The 19013-nt window shown below is 45.8% G+C and overlaps 1 protein-coding gene across 5 annotated transcripts in view; it reads right to left on the reverse strand.

The window, feature by feature from the left end:
* PRKN (parkin RBR E3 ubiquitin protein ligase) overlaps positions 1-19013 on the reverse strand; it is a 1261621-nt gene that overhangs the window by 37833 nt on the left and 1204775 nt on the right. For all 5 annotated transcript variants that reach the window (XM_088840889.1, XM_055433926.2, XM_055433924.2 and 2 more), the window contains one exon: positions 2685-2768. In XM_088840889.1, coding sequence (XP_088697015.1) covers positions 2685-2768 — 84 coding nt within the window. The remainder of the gene's footprint in view (positions 1-2684; positions 2769-19013) is intronic.

The raw sequence follows: 19013 nt of genomic DNA on the forward strand, positions 1-19013 counted from the left end.
CTTAACCATTGGGGCTTGCCTGGTGGCTCAGTGGTAAACAACTCACCTGCCAACACTGGAGACGTGGGTTCACTCCCTGGTCTGGGAAGATCCCCCGGAGAAGGAAACAACTACCCACTCCAGTGTTCCTGCCTGGAGCACTCCAGGGACAGAGGAGCCTGGCGGGCTACAGGCCATGTGGTCACAAATGAGTCAGACACGACTGAGCGACTTAACAGCAACAACCTTAGTGGTCAACATCAAGGTTGGCTGGTTCCTCCTGAATGAAGGGGTTGATGGGGTGTGTCAGGCACTGGACAGCTTTGGGTTAAGCAGTGTGCTTCCTCGCTTCACTGTTGGCAGACAGACAGACAGATGTTAGGGTATCCCTACTTGGAAGGCCTTGTCCATGACTGTTCATGTATGAACAGATGGTTGTGAACTGCGGGACGACACCCATTTCCAAGAGCATCAGCCTATCTTCTGGTCCTGAGGCGGTGGAGGTGGTGGGGTCTCAGGGACATCATTATTCCTGACCTCAGGACCCAGTGAGCTTGCATTCAAATGCCCTGGAGCTAAAATAAGTCAACAGAAAGGGCGTGTGCTGCCTCTGCTGTAGAAACGGCGGCTCAGTCTTAAATCTCCTAGTGCGGTCAGGCCAGTATAGTAGGAGCTGCTGAGAAGCCCTGAGCTCATGTACTGTGCTTCCTCGGTTACTTTAAACTGAGTAGAAACCTCCGCAGAATCTCATAGGGATTCACTTCTTTATGCTCTCATTTTTTAAAAAAACAGACTTTATTTTATTCTTTTGTTTTTAGAATGTTACCGTTCATTTCTTTTTGGCTGTGCTGTTTCTTTGCTGTTCAGGCTCCTTTCTAAGGTGTGATGCGAGGGCTTCTCATCGCAGGGGTTTCTCTTGTGGAGCTGGGGCTATAGGGTGCGTGGTTTCAGGAGTTACAGCTTGAGGACTCAGGCTCAGTATTTTGTGTGCACAGACTTAGCTGCTCTGAGGCATGTGGGGTCTTCAAAGATCAGGGATTGAATCTGTGTCTCCTGCATTGGCTGGTGGATTCTTTACCACTGAGCCACCAGGGAAGCCCTTTAGAACATTCTGATATTTACAATTCTCAACTTGTGAAATTAAAATGTTCTGGAACTTCTACACCTATGGATGAGGTTCCTGTCAATAGAATGACTAAAGGATTTATCTGGGTAGATTTGGTGTTTATACCCTTGTTAATGTCTCTATTGGCAGAAAAACTAAAGAGCAAATTCATCAAGTGTGTTGAAATTTTCACTCCTTTCCCCCAAGGTTTATCTGGCCATTGTTGTCGTTAAGTCACTCAGTCCAGTTCAGTCCAGTCACTCAGTCGTGTCCGACTCATTGCGACCCCATGGACTGCAGCACTCCAGGCCTCCATGTCCATCACCAACTCCTGGAATTCACTCAAACCCATGTCCATCGAGTCAGTGATGCCATCCAACCATCTCATCCTCTGTCGTCCCCTTCTCTTCCTGCCCTCAAGTTTTCCCAGCATTAGGGTCTTTTCCAATGAGTGATAATCAACCAATAAAAGAAAATACATTTGTATTTCCTTAAGTCTGATATAGCATGTCAGAGAGTCAGGCTCAGTAAACACATGCTTTACCTCATCAAGACTGAAATGCAGTTTAGCACAGCTCTTTGCAGGATTCCACCCTCAGCAGGAAACCCCCTTTCCTGTCAATTTAGCAAAGCTACATTGTAACTCAAACCAGGTGCCCCTAAGCTCTGTTCATCCAGGGTGGAGCATACCTATCAGATCTTTTGATCAAACAATAGCTTGTTTAACCTGTTGGTTCTTTCCATAAATCAAAGAACTGGAAATGATGAATAAGTAATTAGTATATGGTCAGATCTCCTCGGAGTTTACCTTTCAGTAATCTCTCGAACAAACTGTATGAACAAAAGAGCATCCAAAGAAAGCTCACAAGAAGTCAAGAAGCCTGCACACAGAGGGGGATGACGATGACTCTGACCCCCCATCTCAACGATTCACTGACACTACTTCCCTTTTTCCCCTTAAAAACCTTCATGGCTGAGCAGACTCTTCAGAGATGGTTCCTGGGAGACACTGAGTCCACCATTTCAGATTGCTGGCTTTCTGATCAAAAGCAATTTTCCTTTCTACCAACAACTGCCTCGAAGGTATTGATTTTCCAGCAGTGAGGAGCTGGACCTGAGTTTGGTAACCATATTGCTAAAGAAACAACGATATTCTTGCATCATATAATACTTGTATCATGTCATTCATGGAGAGAGTTCTCACCAAAGACTTTAAACAAGGGCACTTAAAAAAAAATAATGTGAGGTTAGTATTGATTTCCCTGATTCAGAGGTTGTTAAATTGTTTGATATCTTTTCTAAAGACTTCTCCGATCACGCTAGACTCCTTATCCCTACTCCACTTACCCCTGGGGAAGAACTCCCGTGGAAGAACCAACACACCACACAGGACCGTTGGGAAGTCTACAGCGGGACCCCAAGGACAGGGGTCGTTTCGGAGGGATTGATGACCGGGGGTCAAAGCCCCATTACCATGGCTGTAGGCTACTAGTCTGGTCCTTAGTTTTTCAGATCGGAACCTTTGATGATCTCCAGAAACCAGCTCCTGTCCCCGGTGAGAGCCTGAGCCCCGATCTGGGGAAGGAAGAGGGCACATTACCTGAGTGACTGTTCCTGAGGCTTCAATCATGGCGCCGCAGTCACCTTCGTGGTACGGTTCCTTACAGTCCCGGCAGAAGACGAACTGCAGGAGAACACAAGCAGGTGAAAGGCGGGCTTGCGGGCCCTGTCTGGTCACAGCCGGCTTTTCTTTCCCAGGCTCGCTCTACTCCCGCCCCGACTTGGTGATGCTTTCTTTGCCAAACTACCTTTCGCGAAGAGGAAAAAATGTCCTATTTTGATGACACTGTTCACTCTTTACTAAAGAATGTAGCAAGCACCGTAGAAGCATTTCGAAAATGAGTCACATTTCCTCTCTTCGCAATGTTTCTAGCCTAGCAGAAGAGACAGCAATGCAAAGAATACCTACGGTTAAGTGTTACTGGTGCTAGCATATGAGGAAAATAATCTCAGCCAAGAATTTCACATCTGATATTTATTTACTTGCATCAGTTCAGTTCAGTCCCTCAGTAGTGTCTGACTCTTTGCGACCCCATGGACTGTAGTATTCCAGGCTTCCCTGTCCATCACCCACTCCCAGAGCTTGCTCAAACTCATGTCCATTGAGTCGGTGATGCCATCCAACCATCTCATTCTCTGTTGTCCCCTTCTCCTCCTGCTTTCAGTCTTTCCAGCATCAGGGTCTTTTCAAATGAGTCAGTTTTTCCCATCAGGTGGCCAAAGTATCGGAGCTTCAGCTTCAGCATCAGTCCTTCCAAAGACTATTCAGGACTGATTTCCTTTAGGATGGACTGGTTGGATCTCCTTCCAGGCCAAGGGACTCTCAAGAGTTTTCTCCAACACCACAGTTTAAAAGCATCAATTCTTTGGTGCTCAGATTTCTTTATGGTCCAACTCTCACATCCATACATGACTACTGGAAAAATCATCGCTTTGACTAGATGGACCTTTGTTGGCAAAGTAAGGTTTTTGCTTTTTAATGTGCTGTCTAGGTCGGTCATAGCTTTTCTTCCAAGGAGCAATAATCTTTTAATTTCATAGCTGCAGTCAACATCTCCAGTGATTTTGGAGCCCAAGAAGATAAAGTCTGTCACTGTTTCCATCGTTTCCCCATCTAATTGCCATGAAGTGAGAGTTGGACTGTGAAGAAAGCTGATCGCCGAAGAATTGATGCTTTTGAACTGTGGTGCTGGAGAAGACTTTTGAGAGTCCCTTGGACTGCAAGGAGATCCAACCAGTCCATTCTAAACGAGATCAATCCTGGGTGTTCATTGGAAGGACTGATGCTAAAGCTGGAACTCCAATACTTTGGCCACCTCATGCGACGAGCTGACTCACTGGAAAAGAGTCTGATGCTGGGAAAGGTTGGGGGCGGGAGGAGAAGGGGATGACAGAGAATGAGATGGCTGGACGGCATCACTGACTCTGTGGACATGAGTTTGAGTGAACTCTGGGAGTTGGTGATGGACAGGGAGGCCTGGCGTGCTGTGATTCATGGGGTCGCGGAGAGTCGGACATGACTGAGCGACTGAACTGAACTGAACTGATGGGACCAGATGCCATGATCTTAGTTTTTTGAATGCTGAGCTTTAAGCCAGCTTTTCACTCTCTTCTTTCATGAAGAAGCTTTTTAGTTCTTCTTCACTTTCTGCCATAACAGTGGTGTCATCTGCATATCTGAGGTTATTGATATTTCCCCCTGCAGTCTTGATTCCAGCATGTGCTTCATCCAGCCTGGCATTTGGCATGATGTACTCTGAATATGCTTACTTGCATAGAGGATTTATATATCGATGTTAAGGGACTTACTTTTATATTGAAATCCTACGTGGAAAAAAAGAAATGGGCCATCATGGGTTGAATTCTGCACCCCACAAACTCATATGTGGAAGCCCTAACCCCCAGCAACTCAGAATGTGACTGTGTTTGGAGATAAGACCTTTGAAGAGGTAAGTAAGATAAAATGGGGTTTCCCAGGTGGCGCTAGTGCTAAAGAACATGCCTGCCAATTCTAGCGACATCAGAAATGCGGGTTCAATCCCTGGATGGGGAAGATCCCTTGGAGAAGGAAATGGCAACCCACTCCAGTATTCTTGCCTGGAGAATCCCATGGATAGAGGAGCCTGATGGCCTACAGTCTACAGGGTTGCAAAGAGTTGGACATGAGTGAAGCGGCTTAGCACACACACATGCAAGGTAAAATGAGGTCCTTAGGTGGGACTGCGCAATAGGATTGGTGTCCTTATGGAAGGTGATCAGGACGCTGACACTGGGACTGAGAGACGACCACCTGCGGGTGTGGGAAAGTGAAGTGTGAGTCGCTCCGTCGTGTCTGGCGCTTTGCGAGCCCGTAGACTGCAGCCCGCCAGGCTCCTCAGTCCATGGGGATTCTCCAGGCAAGAACGCTGGAGTGGGTTGCCATTTCCTTCTCCAGAGGAATCTTCCCAACCCAGGGATCGAACCTGCATCTCCTGTGTCTCCTGTATTGGCAGGGGGGTCCTTTACCACTAGTGCCACCTGGGAGAAGAAGTTGCTTCATTAGAAAACTGGTTCCCTTCAACAACCACTCATTTTACTCGGTGGGGAGTAACGTCTCTCCCAGCAGAAGCTGTATTCAGAGAAGATGATCTAACAGAGAAGAGAGCCCGGTCAATGAGTATGGCGTGTGGGCGATGGTGGTGGTTTTGGAGAACAGGCCCAGTGTGACCTGATACTCTTCTGTTTGAGAGGTGGACTCTCTACCCCTCCTGCCTAAATCTGGATGTGCAGGCAAAGGCAAACCAAAGCAAAGCAGGAACCAGATTGTCACTGTTCTAAACCCTAAGTTTGGGGATGCTTTTACACAGCAATCAATAAGCCCATATAGCAATGACACTGGATTCCTGGAAGCCTCGAAGAATTTCCAGAGGCTGAACAGCTCCCAAATTCATATTCTAGAGCATAAACCAGAAATTTAACTCAATTTTGCTTGAGGTAAGACTGATTTGGGGACTTCCCTGGTGGTCCAGCGGTTCAGAATCCTCCTTCCAATGCAGCGCACTCGGGTTCGATCCTGGTGGGGAAATTAAGATCCCACTTGCCACAACTAGAGACAGGCCCTTGAGCTGCAGCCAAGACCCAACACAGTGGAAAAAAAAAGACAGGCTGAACTGATACCCCCCCAAACAAACAGGATCTAGAAAAACCCAGCTTCATCCCAAAACACACCACCTCTGCTTCACCTCAAAATAACAGCCTTTCCAGGACGGTTTTTTTTCTTTCATGCTGTCTTCACCCGAAACAGGTTCCCTGCTCCCCCGCTACCCTCCACGCGGTCACTTTCTTGTTTCAGCAACTCATCTGAAAATCATTTTAATCTCAGGGCATAACAAACAAGAAGAACAAGTATTTTATAAGGAAAAGGCCTCTTCTACAGATGTCACCAACTGGCTTCTGAGCCAACACTTTCAGAGTCTTATAGCCTTCTATTTCTTCTCACAGCAAAGAGACTGAGCCCGCCTTTTGTAGGACGGAAACTTTCCTCAAAGGTTCATCTTGATGGGAGAGTGGGTGTGTGTCAGGACGTGCTTGCACAAAGCACCAAGACTTTCATTACTGACATTTTAATTTTCCCTGAACTGAAAGCTAATGCAGCGAACAGTGAACAGGTTGGGTCCTAGAGTTCCTTCTTAAGGTTTCTATTTTTTTTTTTAATATATCTGGTCATCTTTGGGTTTGCCTTAGACCCATCACTCTGCTCTTGTGTTGAAAAACTGTGAACTGTCTGGTTCACTCATTGAGAAGAGCTCACAGTGTGACCTCAACCCAGCGCTTTCCATGGAAGCAAGTCTGATCTCTCGGCGTGCCAGGGAAAATGCTTCACATCTTATTAGCTCGTGGATGAGATTTAAAACCAGTTTCATGGTAGAGGAACACCCTGGAGGTTGATCATTTTGTCAGAATAAATAGGGCTTTCCTGACACAAAGACATTGAATTCCCTTTCATACCAGTACTACAAAGAATAGACTATTAAAAAAAAAAGAAACAAAAGCGCATATAAAAATTAAACCCTTACCGCTTCAGTACGGCAAAAGGCAAGCAAAAGCTTGAAGAATGTGCTGGTGATAAATTTAGCATGAATGCACTTGCTAATTTGCTCTTATTCAGAGAGTATAACTTAAGTTTAGCTACTGCGTGCCTTTGGCTTTCTAGTTAAAGAACTCAAATCTGTTTCATACAAAATGGGGACATAATTAGAAGGTCTGGTTTGATCTAAAAAATATGTTTAGGCTTTTAATTTAATTATCTAGAACTTAAGACTGTCAACCAGGTGCTTGAACAATGCTTAGGCCTTTGGTTCTCAATCTGTGTACCAAGGAGCCCTGGGATGCCACAACAGATTCACAGAGATGTGGTGGGATTGTTTACATTTTAGAGGAAAAACGCAGTGATACCTGGCATCTGTGGGATTCGGAATTACTAACTCATGGTACTAATGTATATTGTACTACTCTTCTTCTGATGACATCATGTTTCGGCAAAGCAGGATTTTTGGAGGTTTCTGTGCAATAAGAAAGACAGGTGAACATTTCTTTGGACCAGGAGATGTAGTTATTTAAGAACGAAATAAATATATTTTTTTTCTTTCAATTTACATGAACTGTTTTTTCAAATGGCTATTAAGTTGTTAAGATATTAATTCTTACTATGTTATTTGGACCTAAATATTTAATAAACAGAACGGTTAGGCATTTCTTACGGCCTAGAAGCACCAGGAGAAGCAGCCACAAAGGGCAAAGTGAACAGAGGAAGGCTGGGGAGTTCTGGCTTAGGCAGATATAGAATTCCTTGAAATCATATTTTTGGTTTGTTTGCAAAAACTCCCAGGGCACAGGTATTTCCAAAGAGCTTGAGGAGGAAGCAAATCTGACTCTAACATTTTCACAGTCTCTCTGCCGACTTGCCTGTCTCCTTTCTGGGGCATGTGGGTCTGGCTTTAACCAATAGTGTTGAAGGCCACAATTTCCCCAGGGGCTTATTAGTCATTAACTGTGGGCTCACGTTTGCTGAGGCTCTTTTAAGATGTCTTATGAGTAAATACTCGGAGAAGGCAATGGCAAGCCACTCCAGTACTCTTGCCTAGAAAATCCCATGGATGGAGGAGCCTGGTAGGCTGCAGTCCATGGGGTCGCTAAGGGTCGGCGACTTCACTTTCACTTTTCAATTTCACACATTGGAGAAGGAAATGGCAACCCACTCCAGTGTTCTTGCCTGGAGAATCCCAGGGATGGGGGAGCCTGGTGGGCTTCCGTCTATGGGGTCACACAGAGTTGGACACGACTGAAGTGACTTAGCACAGCACATGAGTAAATACTAACTGAATAGAATCGACTGCCACCCGTTTACATTGTATGCTTTTCCTGGGTTATTTTCTTTTGAGATAGATCTGACAAATGCCAACAATTTCTGCAGTTTTTTTAAAAAAAGAATCTTTAAAGCTCTAGAAAAATCTTAACAGTAATAATAGTCTATTGATTTTCTAAAATCTATCCCCTTATGAAATTTGATTAAAAACCAATACATATGGGCTGTATTATCTTCGTGCCTTTGATGTTAGTTTCATGTGTCAACTCGGCTAGACTATGGTGGTGGTGGTTTAGTTGCTAAGCTGTGTCCAATTCTTGGCTCCTCTGTCCATGGGATTTTCCAGGCAACAACACTGGAGTGGTCTGCCATTTCTAGTACCCAGTTATTCAGTCAAGCACTAATCTAGGTTTCTCACTGTATGTATTTTATAGGTAAGACCAATAGTCCCTTTACCTTAAGGAAGGGAGATGGTCCTAGGTAATCTGGGTGGGACTGATTCCATCAGCTGAAAGTTTTTAGGAGCAGAACTGAAGCTTCCTCAAGAAGAGAGTTCACCTGTGGACAACTGAGTTCCAGCCTGCTCTTCCTTGCAGCCTGCTCTATGGATTTAGGACTTGCCTGGCCAGCTCCATAATCACATAAGCCAATTCCTTGTGATCAAGCTCTCTCTGTCTATATAGATACACGTGTATTAGATAGATAGATACCTACATATACATAGGGCTTCCTTGGTGGCTCAGCTGGTGAAGAATTTGCCTGCAGTGTGGGAGACCTGGGTTCAATCTCTGGGTTGGGAAGATCCCCTGGGGAAGGGATAGGCTACCCGCTCCAGTATTCTGGCCTGGAGAGTTCCATGGATTGTACAGTCCATGGGGTAGCAGAGAGTCGGACACGACTGAGTGACGTTCACTTCGCTCACATACAAATACATACTAGATATCTCCTCTTGTTGTTTTTTGTTGTTGTTGTCACCAAGTCATGTCCGACTCTTTGCGACCCCAAGGGCCAGGTTCTCTGTCCTTCACTGTCTCCCGGAGTTTGCTACCCACAGGATGATGCATCTTAGAACGCACACCAGGAACAAGTTAATAACTCCCAACCACATGATGGCTTCCCTTTATTTGACAATGAACCTGGTGATCCAATACACTTTTCTCTTTGGAGTAGCTGCCTGGGAGGTTGAAGGCCAGTTTCTCACGTAACTATAGTAATTAGCTCATTTTAGATGCCTGAGATGAAGTATACAATTTTTTGCTTAGTTTTTTGGCCACGCCATGCAGCATAGCAGGATCTTAGTTCCCCGACCAGGGATCGAACCTGTGCCCCCTGCAGTGGAGTACGGAGTCTTAACCACTGGACCGCCAGGGGAATCCTAAAGTATACAGTTTTAAAACAACTATGCAATTAGGGATAAGTCCAATAAGATAAACTTTTTTTTCCCTAATAAGAAGAAATAGCCAAACTGTTCTTAACATTCAAGTCATATATCTGTCTTGCAATTAATATATGTTGAGTATTTACTTTTGAAATGAATAAAATCTTGGACCTGGACAACGTATAAAAGAATGCTGCTGCTGCTAATTCATTTCAGTCGTGTCCGACTCTGTGTGACCCCATAGACGGCAGCGTACCAGGCTCCACGTCCCTGGGATTCTCCAGGCAAGAACACTGGAGTGGGTTGCCATTTCCTTCTCCAATGTATGAAAGTGAAAAGTGAAAGTGAAGTCGCTCTGTCATGTCTGACTCGTAGCGACCCCATGGACTGCAGCCCACCAGGCTCCTCCGTCCATGGGATTTTCTAGACAAGAGTACTGGAGTGGCTTGCCATTGCCTTCTCCGGTATAAGAGAATAGCACATGGTAATTCATGAAATTTGTATAGTGATATTTATATATTAAAAAAAAATCACATACAACTTAATGTTTAAAAGTAAAGACTTTGAAGCCCGAGAGACCTAGAGTCGGAGACTGTTCTCTACCATTTATTATCTGTGTGATCCTAGTATCTCTTGACTTTGGTGTTTTTGCATCTGTAAAGAAGAAATAATAGATAACTAATACTGCGACTGAACTGAACTGAACTGAATACCTCATCCAGTTTCTGGCATACAGTAAACATGAGAAATGGTTTTCTCACGAAGTTACGATGTTTTACACACAAAAATATTCTGCAGAAAAGTAAGGTGATAATTAAGCGCCTTGTTAATCAAAGTAATTCCCAATTTACTATAACTGCTGTGGTTCTGTGAGGCCCTGAGTGAAACTGCAGACCTCTTGGGAAGTGCCAGGCTTGTCAACTCACCCTAACTGCGGCAGAGAGAGGGAAACTGACCTCTCATTCTTCCTGTGCGTGCAGAGGTATCGTCCCTGTCAGTCCTGTCAGGAAATCTCGTACTATCTTATGGCTAAATGAACTGCCCATCACTTTATCTTTCAGTATCATGTCAGGAGATGAGTCACCTGATTGATGCTTGAGCTTGATTTCTCATATGCTCATAATGGAGGCATTCAAAAGGAGATGGATGTATATTTTCTCTTTGGAGGCGTAAAAAGGAATCAAATGAACAGCGGCCACTGCTATCAGAATTTTCAAGTGGCTGCTGATCAATAAAGTTGAGAGCCAGTCAATACCTATAAGTGATGACTCTTGAAATAAGGGTTTGATCTTCCAAGATGAAATGTCTCTATATGAAAGCCCAAAGTTCTTTGTGCGTGTTTTCTATCACAACATCATCTATTATAAAAGCATTTTATTATGTGCCATTTATTTTTCTTCCACAGCTCTGAAGTTCTGTGTTAAAAGAGCAGGAGAACATCAAATGCCATCTCAGGACCCCTTACTGTAGTCAAGGGAAACATCAAAACCATGAAGCACACGTCTGTCCTTCTCTGGGAATAGATAAAATATTATTCTTCTAGGTGTCTGACTTTCCAGAAGATGGCAGCAGTGATATATGAGATTCAGCCCCGGTGTGTTAAAAATAGTCCATCGAAAGACCCAGGCTCCCTCTGGGGTGACTAGCTCCCTATATATGCAAAACTGGTTCTGACAAGACAGTGCCACAGAACGGAAATGGTGTTAAGAGTCTAACTTGCTAAAGCACAATTTTGAAAGGAAGAATGTCAGGTTATTTCAAGTCCACAACATTTTAAAATCACAGAATTTCATGGTGGGAAGCAACTGCAAACTGTGCCACGCTCTAAATGCAAACAGACTAAGACGATCTTCTACATGCCATCGCCCAATGGCTAAAAATAAATAACTTCAAGGAAACTGAATATAGCTCAGTAGCTGAATTCTTTTGTATTTTTCAGGTTCTATCCAGATCATCAAGGGTGGTTCAACGATGTCATCTCAATTCCCACCAAGTACTGTCACATCTATGCCCTCTCCTCTTGCCCTGTCCCCTGAATTATTTTTGTTTTAGGTTTGCTACCATGAAAAGCCCCTTACTTTCCTTGGTTTAATTGCTATTCATGGGAGCTCTTAAAAGAACCCTGAAAATTCTTATTTTTTTTTTTTTTCCAGTAGCATCATGAGCTCATCAAGTACAAGCATGTATCCATTCAGATTCAGTCTTTAGGTTGTACAGAGTCTTAATTTATACGCTTACTGTGAGTACCGTCTAATGGGAAACTTCATCACCATCTGTCTCAGAACCTATTGGAGAAGATGAGCTCACAGTATAAGAGACCATATCTTCCAGCCTACTTTCAACAGGACTGACCTTGGAACCTTAAATTAAGAGAGGAGCCTGATAAATGTTTCCAACGGTGGGGTTGGGGCTCCTGGGAATGGCACTGCTGGGAACTGAGATGTCCACGGTGTGATTACAGACAGAAGCATCTGAACTTATTTTCTTCTTTAAGCTATTTATAGTTTTTTCTTACTGTTGTGTGAAAATTGTATAAATAGTCACGTTTAATTGGCTCACAGTGCTTTTCAGGTCTACTGTATCCATCTACATCTCTGTATATCCATTCTATCAATTTTTGAGAGTTTGGTATTGAATCTCCAACTAAAAATCTTCATTTATCTACTTAAAAAATAAATGCAATATACAACTTCATTTATAAATTTATATATTTATAAATGTATATAACTTTGTTTGGTATTTTCCAAGCTTGTGTAAATGTGTTATCATAGTTTCATAATTAAAAAAAAATAAAAGAAGTAATTTAAAAAAGATATTACAGTTTTTTCAAACTTAAAAATGTTTTCAAAAACAGCTTTATTGGGACATAATTCACATAGTCTGAGTTTTAAAAAGTAGTTTATGTATTTTTTGAGTGGATAATACATGCACACAGCACAAATTTAAAAGGTGCAAAAGGCAAATGGTAAAAAAAAAAAAATGTCTCCCTTCCTCCTTGGTCAGCTTATAAAACTCCCCAGAGACAATCGCTGTCATCTGCATAAATAAACACTATTTTGAGACTAAAAACTGTATTTAGAGTATTGCTTTAGGTAACGTGCTCTGTAGCTTGCTTTCCATTGAATACATTTTCAGCCTATCCTATATCAGCGCATGTTGAGCAGCCCTGAACAACTGAAATCTTCCTCAACGGCTGCATGATAGTCAAGTTGCCAGATGTACCTTTACTCACACATTTATGAACGAATTCAAGCAGCCCCCTGTGGATGAGCATTTAGCCCGTTCCAGTATTTTGCCATGATAAGCAAAGCCGTGGGGCGCGTCCTCCTCCACAGGTCATTTTGCACATGCGAGAGGAGACCTGCAGGGTGTGTTTCCAGAAGTGACACAGCTGGATCACAGGGTGTGTGACATTCATATTTTGATTGCTTTTGCGAGCCTGATCTCTGTGAGGGAGGGCTTGCCCCAGTCCTTTCCAAGGCGCCGTGTCAACCATCGGGGCCTGCGTCAAACCCAACAAGGCCACAAGAGAATCTCTAACTTTAAAACCTGTTTCACCCCATTGGATTTCTGCAAAGACACGTTCCTGTACAGAGAAATAGCTTCGAGTCACTTCTGAGCCTTGTCCAGACAGCTGAACCAGGGTCAAGCATGACCTGCGGCCGGCCCTCCATCGCTTGTTTCCCTGTCCGTCCCCCCAAACCTGGGCTCTGAAACAAGGTGCTCGAAGCCTGTCACCAACTTGTTGGACTGGCCTGATTCCGTCCTGCTGGCAAGAAAAGGATTCTAAGTGAATTTTCGCTTTGGTGGTTTTAAACAACTGACCGCCAACAAACTGGAGGTCCAGTTGAGGGGGAAAGAAACAGGAGACAGGGGAGCGGCAGGTTCAGATGCCCCCGCTGTGTCCTGGGCCTTAACCCTAAGCTGAACAGACTCAGCGCTGCTGCCAGTAGGTCATCCAGGACAGGGCAGGGGCCCTGGGGCAGTGTGACAGGTGCGACCGATGGCAGTGACCCCCTCTCCCCGAGCCCCACACTTCCCGCCTCACCCTCTCTCGCTTAACCATTTCAAAGACTCATTCCTGCGGTGCCCTCCCCACCATCACCCTCCCCAAATCCCTCCTTCTCTTCACGACTCCCCTTGTTTGTGAAGGCTAAGGTCAGACTGGACTGCCAACTGGGACCCTTGTAAGTATTTGCTGATAACGTTCACAGCATCCGTGTTCCTCCCAACAAATTCCTCGGCGGGTGAATTTCCGCATCTAACTGGAAACTCCCTCTAACATCTTGCAAGGCCGGTTCAATTTTGCTTTCCAATCAGCATTTCCCAGGCCTTATGGAGCATTTGGCTCCTTCCAGAGACAGAGCACTGGTCTCAGAGTATCACATTCAGCACCACTTTCAAATATTGCCATTCATTAGTGGGACCCATTCAAATATTGCCATTAATTAGTGAACACGCTTGAATATGGCCATTCATTAGTAAAATGCACAGCATATGTCTTCTATAATTTTTTAAATGGTCTCTAATCCTTGTGACCTTATCATTTACAATCTGTAGCAAGACACTAGACTCTGTAAAAACGATTACACTCTGCCAGTCAAAACGTGAAATCCAGGCCATATGGCAGCTTGAGCCCAATTTGTCCCATGTGCCCGTGGGCATCCTTCTGCTCGCTGGCGTAGCAGGGGAGCTGGATATTTCCCTTGAACACCTGGGCCCGACCCTGGGCAACTCTGGGCAGGGTCAGCCTTGGAACAGGGCTGGCAGTATTGGCGGCACTTCCACTGGCACATCCTAGAGATGCTTGTCTTGGGAGGTTTTGCAGCTTGTCAGTGATAGAGAAATCAATCAGAATTATATATCAATCTTTGCCTGTGTGTGGGCGGTGTTACAGGTGCCCTGAGAGTATACCCACTTCCGCTCACTCCCCATAGCCTCAGCCAAAACAGAGCAGGGTATTTTCTCTCCAGGACTGTCTCTTCGTTATAGTCCTCTATTAAATATTGAATGTTTATCTCGAAGAGTTGCTCAGTCACTTCACTCGTGTCCAACTCTTGGCGACCCCATGGACTGTAGCCCACCAGACTCCTCTGTCCGTGGGGATCCTCCAGGAAAGAATACTGGAGTGGGTTACTACGTCCTCCTCCAGGGGATCTTCCGACTCAGGGCTTGAACCTGCATCTTCTGCACTGCAGGCGGATTCTTTACCGATGAGCCACCAGGGAAACTCAGATGAAGAGGACTTGGATCTTATTCATCCTTGTTTCCCCAGATTCAATGTCTGGAACGTAGTAGGTGATCTCTGTCTGGCTGGCACATACCAGGCGCCCAGCTCAAGGCTGGAGAGACAGTGGAGAGCAAAAGGGGTGGAGGACAACAGCCCAGGGCTGTGTGCTGCAGTGTCCAGGGGATGCAAGTCTGTAGAAACTGCCAGAGCCGAGCCCTGGGTGGGCTGGTGTTTGGCAGCAGTGGCATTTACTTTTCTGTCCTTCACTTCCATTCCCTCCTTAGGCAGTGGTTCTAACACCAGGCTAGTTCCTCCCTGCATCGCTGTTGTTCAGTTATCAAGTTGTGTCCCCATGGGTTGCAGCACACCAGGATCCTCTGTCTTCCAGTCTCTCTCAGAGTTTGATCAACTCCATGGCCGTTGAGTCGGTGAGGCTATCTAACCATCTCATCCTCCACCGCCCCCTTCTTCTGCCTTAAATCATTCCTGGCATCATCGGCTCTTGGCATCAGGTGGCCAAAGTTTGGAGTTTCAGCTTCAGCAACAGTAAATATTCAGGGAGGATTTCCTTTAGGATGGGTTTGATCTCCTTGCAGTCCAAGGGACTCTCAAGAGTCTTCTCCAACACCACAGTTCAAAAGCATCAGTTCTTTGGTGCTCAGCTTTCTTGTCTCGATGGTCCAACTCTCACATCTGTACATGACTACCGGAAAAACCAGAGCTTTGACTAGACGGATCTTTGTTGGCAAAGTGATGTCTCTGCTTTTTAATACACTGTCTTGGTTTGTCATAGCTTTCCTTCCAAGAAGCAAGTGTCTTTTAATTTCACGGCTGCAGTCACCATCCGCGGTGATTTTGGAGCCAGGAAAATAAAGTCTGTCACTGTTTCCACTTTCCCCATCTCCCCACTCCTGACCTCCCTTCTAAGATATGGTGCTGCCTGCTGCACGTTCCCAGCTGGTTAGGGTGCTGTCACTTCAAATTCACCCCAAATCAAATCCTATGTGATTATTATGGAAAAGAAGACCGGGATGAAAAAGCAGAAATTCAAAGAGTTAAACTGAGAGGCAGAGTAGGGGGTCCTGGGTCCAGCCCTCCTCCTTCCCTGCTTTCTTTACTCAGAGGACACCCAGTTATCCTGAAACGCTCAGCACAGACCTCATATCCTCCCAGAACTATTCATTAATGCCAGGGCTAACAGAGCAGTTGTCACGTAGGCAGGTTGGACAGACATTCGTAAAATGAATGAGCAGTAGGAGCTGGAAAACTCTAAACTCCCGAGAAGCCTGGGGAGAGCCCAGGGTCAGTAGGATCCAGCCCAGGTCAGCCCAGGGAGCAGGAGGATGGGACCAAGACATTTGTTTTAGTCCAGTGAAGCAATCTATAGCCTAGTTCAGAAGCTAAGATCACAGGGCTGAGGGAGAGGGGAAGGTTTCATCACAGAGTGGTTTGGGTTGGTTTGGAACCAGAAAAAGAAATGGAAGAAGATTGAAGATGCTAGAATGAGGGGGAGTAAGGGTGGGAGGAAGACCCTGGGAAAAGTCAAGGCCAGGAAGACCTAAACACTCCAGAGTTGTGGCTTCATGGGACACAGCAGATTTGTGACTTGTGGGAAGGCAGAGTCCGGGGTGGCAGCCCTGCTGATGAGAAGGTTGTTTGAAGGAGGTTACATCTGATCAGTGTGATGCCAGCTAATTAGGTACTCTTCTGGAGGCAAGGAGAAGAGGAGAGGTAAGGATGGAGGAGGCTGGAACAGCCATTGTCAGTCAAGAGATGACACACGAAGCAAAGGAAGCCCAGACACACTAAGGACCCAGCTGATGTCACAGCCCAAGCCTTTGGCTCCCTGGGAAGTAAACTGTGGCCCCAGACCAGAGGCATCGGTATCACCTGGAAGCTCAAGGCAGAATCTCAGATCCCACCCAGACGTGCTGAAGAAGAACCTGCATTTTATTTAACAAGATCCCTGATGACCTGTGTGCACACTGCAGGTTAGAAGCCCTGCTCGAGCTCTTTCATTCAATCAGAAGTACTGGGCACACACACTGTGAGCCAGGCATCCTGAGGACGGAGATGTATAAATTTCCAGTCTCATATGAGCCACAGATCGCCCCGCCCTCCCTTATTCCGTCTCTCCACCAAGACCTGCCTCCAGCCAATAAGCATGTACTGAGAACGTAGTACGTGCCAGGTGCCACGCAGGGCCTTCTTCCTGACCCCACTGCCTTTATGCTTAGCTGTCTCCTAACTGTCACAGAGGATGAGTTTTGGGGGGAGCACAGGATATGAGCACCCACTAGCCTGGGCATCAGGCGAGGCCTCCGGGAGGAAGTGGAAAGGAAATTGAGACCCAGTTGACTTTGGTCAAATGATGGGTCCCTGAACAGTGCTCGTCCCTGACTGGTCCCAGATTTGGGACAGTGCAAGTTCTGGGGGCTTTCAGGGAGGAAGGTGGATCCTCTCACTCTGGACCACTGAGTAGGAGGTGCTGAAGTGAGGAGGCGAGGTGGGGGTGAGGACTGGAGGCAGAGGGAGGCTCAGGGTGGAGGCAAGGCTCTGTGAGGCTGCAGGTTCTGGTCGAGTGGCCGAAGTAGGAGAAGGGGCTACAGGAGGCAAACTGAGTCAGGCTGGGAGCCCCAGGGAGCCGGAAAGCCTCAGCTCCCACAGCCCACTAATTAGAGTCAGACACAGGCGGTGGGAGAAAACCATGACGCAGAAAATCACTTTTGGCCAGTGGGATGGCATTGCTAATCAAATGCAGCAGGAACAGACTATGCCAGTGTAACTCTGCAGCATTTTAGTCTTTTTGATTTGGAAACCATTGGGAAAAGGACACAGTCTAGAACAGAGCTGACATAGGAACAACTTAAAATGTCCTAGTAACCACATTGCATGAGTGCTAAGTCGCTTCAGTTCAGTTCAGTTGCTCAGTTGTTTCCGTCTCTTTGAGACCCCATGGACTGCTACACACCAGGCTTCCCTGTCCATCACCAACTCCCGGAGCGTGCTCAAACACATGTTCATCGAGATGGTGATGCCATCCAATCATCTCATCCTCTTGTCGTCCCCTTCTCCTCCTGCCTTCAATCTTTCCCAGCATCAGGGTCTTTTTCAATGAGTCAGTTCTTCACATAAGGTGGCCAAAGTATTGGGAGTTTCAGCTTCGACATCAATCCTTCCAATGAATATTCAGGACTGATTTCCTTTAGGATGGACTAGTTGGATCTCCCTGCAGTCCAAGGGACCCTCAAGAGTCTTCTTCAACACCACAGTTGAAAAACATCAATTCTTCAGTTCAGTTCAGTCGCTCAGTTGTGACCGATTCTTTGCGACCCCATGAATCACAGCACGCCAGGCCTCCCTGTCCATCACCAACTCCCGGAGTTCACTCAAACTCATGTCAATCGAGTCGATGATGCCATCCAGCCATCTCATTCTCTGTCGTCCCCATCTCCTCCCACCCCCAGTCCTTCCCAGCATCAGAGTCTTTTCCAGTGAGTCAGCTCTTCGCATGAGGTGGCCAAAGTATTGGAGCTTCAGCTTTAGCATCAGTCCTGCCAATGAACACCCAGGACTGATCTCCTTTAGATCAATTCTTCAGTGCTCAGCTTTCTTTATAGTCCAGTTCTCACATCCATGCATGACTACTGGAAGTCGCTTCAGTCTTGTCCAACTCTTTGAGACACTATGGTCTGTAGCCCACCAGGCTCCTCTGCCCATGGGATTCTTCAGGCAAGAATACTGCAGTGGGTTGCCACTCCCTCCTCCAGGGGATCTTCCCCACCCAGGGATGGAACCCATGTCTCTTACGTCTCCTGCATTGGCAGGCAGGTTCTTTACCTGGGAAGCTCAAAATAAAAAAGAAACAGGTGAAATAAATTTTATTATCTTATTTAACCCAATATGGACATATCAGGTTCCCTGGTGGCTCAACTGGTAAAGAATCTACCTGCAATTTGGAAGAGCTGGGTTCAATTCCTGGGTTGGGAAGATCCCCTGGAGAAGGGAACAACTACCCACTCCAGTATTCTGATCTGGAGAATTCCATGGACTGTATAGTCCATGGGGTTGCAAACAGTCAGACATGACTGAGTGACTTTCACTTTTAACCCAATATAGCCAAAGCACATTTTCAACATGTGGCAAACATAAAAGGTGTTGTTACTTTACATTTTTCTCACTGAGTCTTTGAAGTCTCATGTGTAACTAAGGCTCACTCATCTCAATTTAGACAGCTGCCTTCCTGTCACTCAGCTACCTATCTCATAGGGCTGGTGACTTCCATGCTTCCAGTCACTCAGCTGCCTCACAGGGCTGGTGGCTTCCATGTGGGACAGAGTGGTTCTAGAACTCTCTAGGTTGAGGACTACCTGGCCAGATGAAGTACCATAGGACAAACAGAAGCAGAGCACCTTGC

This window comes from Moschus berezovskii, chromosome 10 (genome assembly GCF_049115385.1).
Source record: "Moschus berezovskii isolate FMDL1 chromosome 10, NW_MosBer_1.0, whole genome shotgun sequence".
Lineage (NCBI taxonomy): Eukaryota > Metazoa > Chordata > Mammalia > Artiodactyla > Moschidae > Moschus > Moschus berezovskii.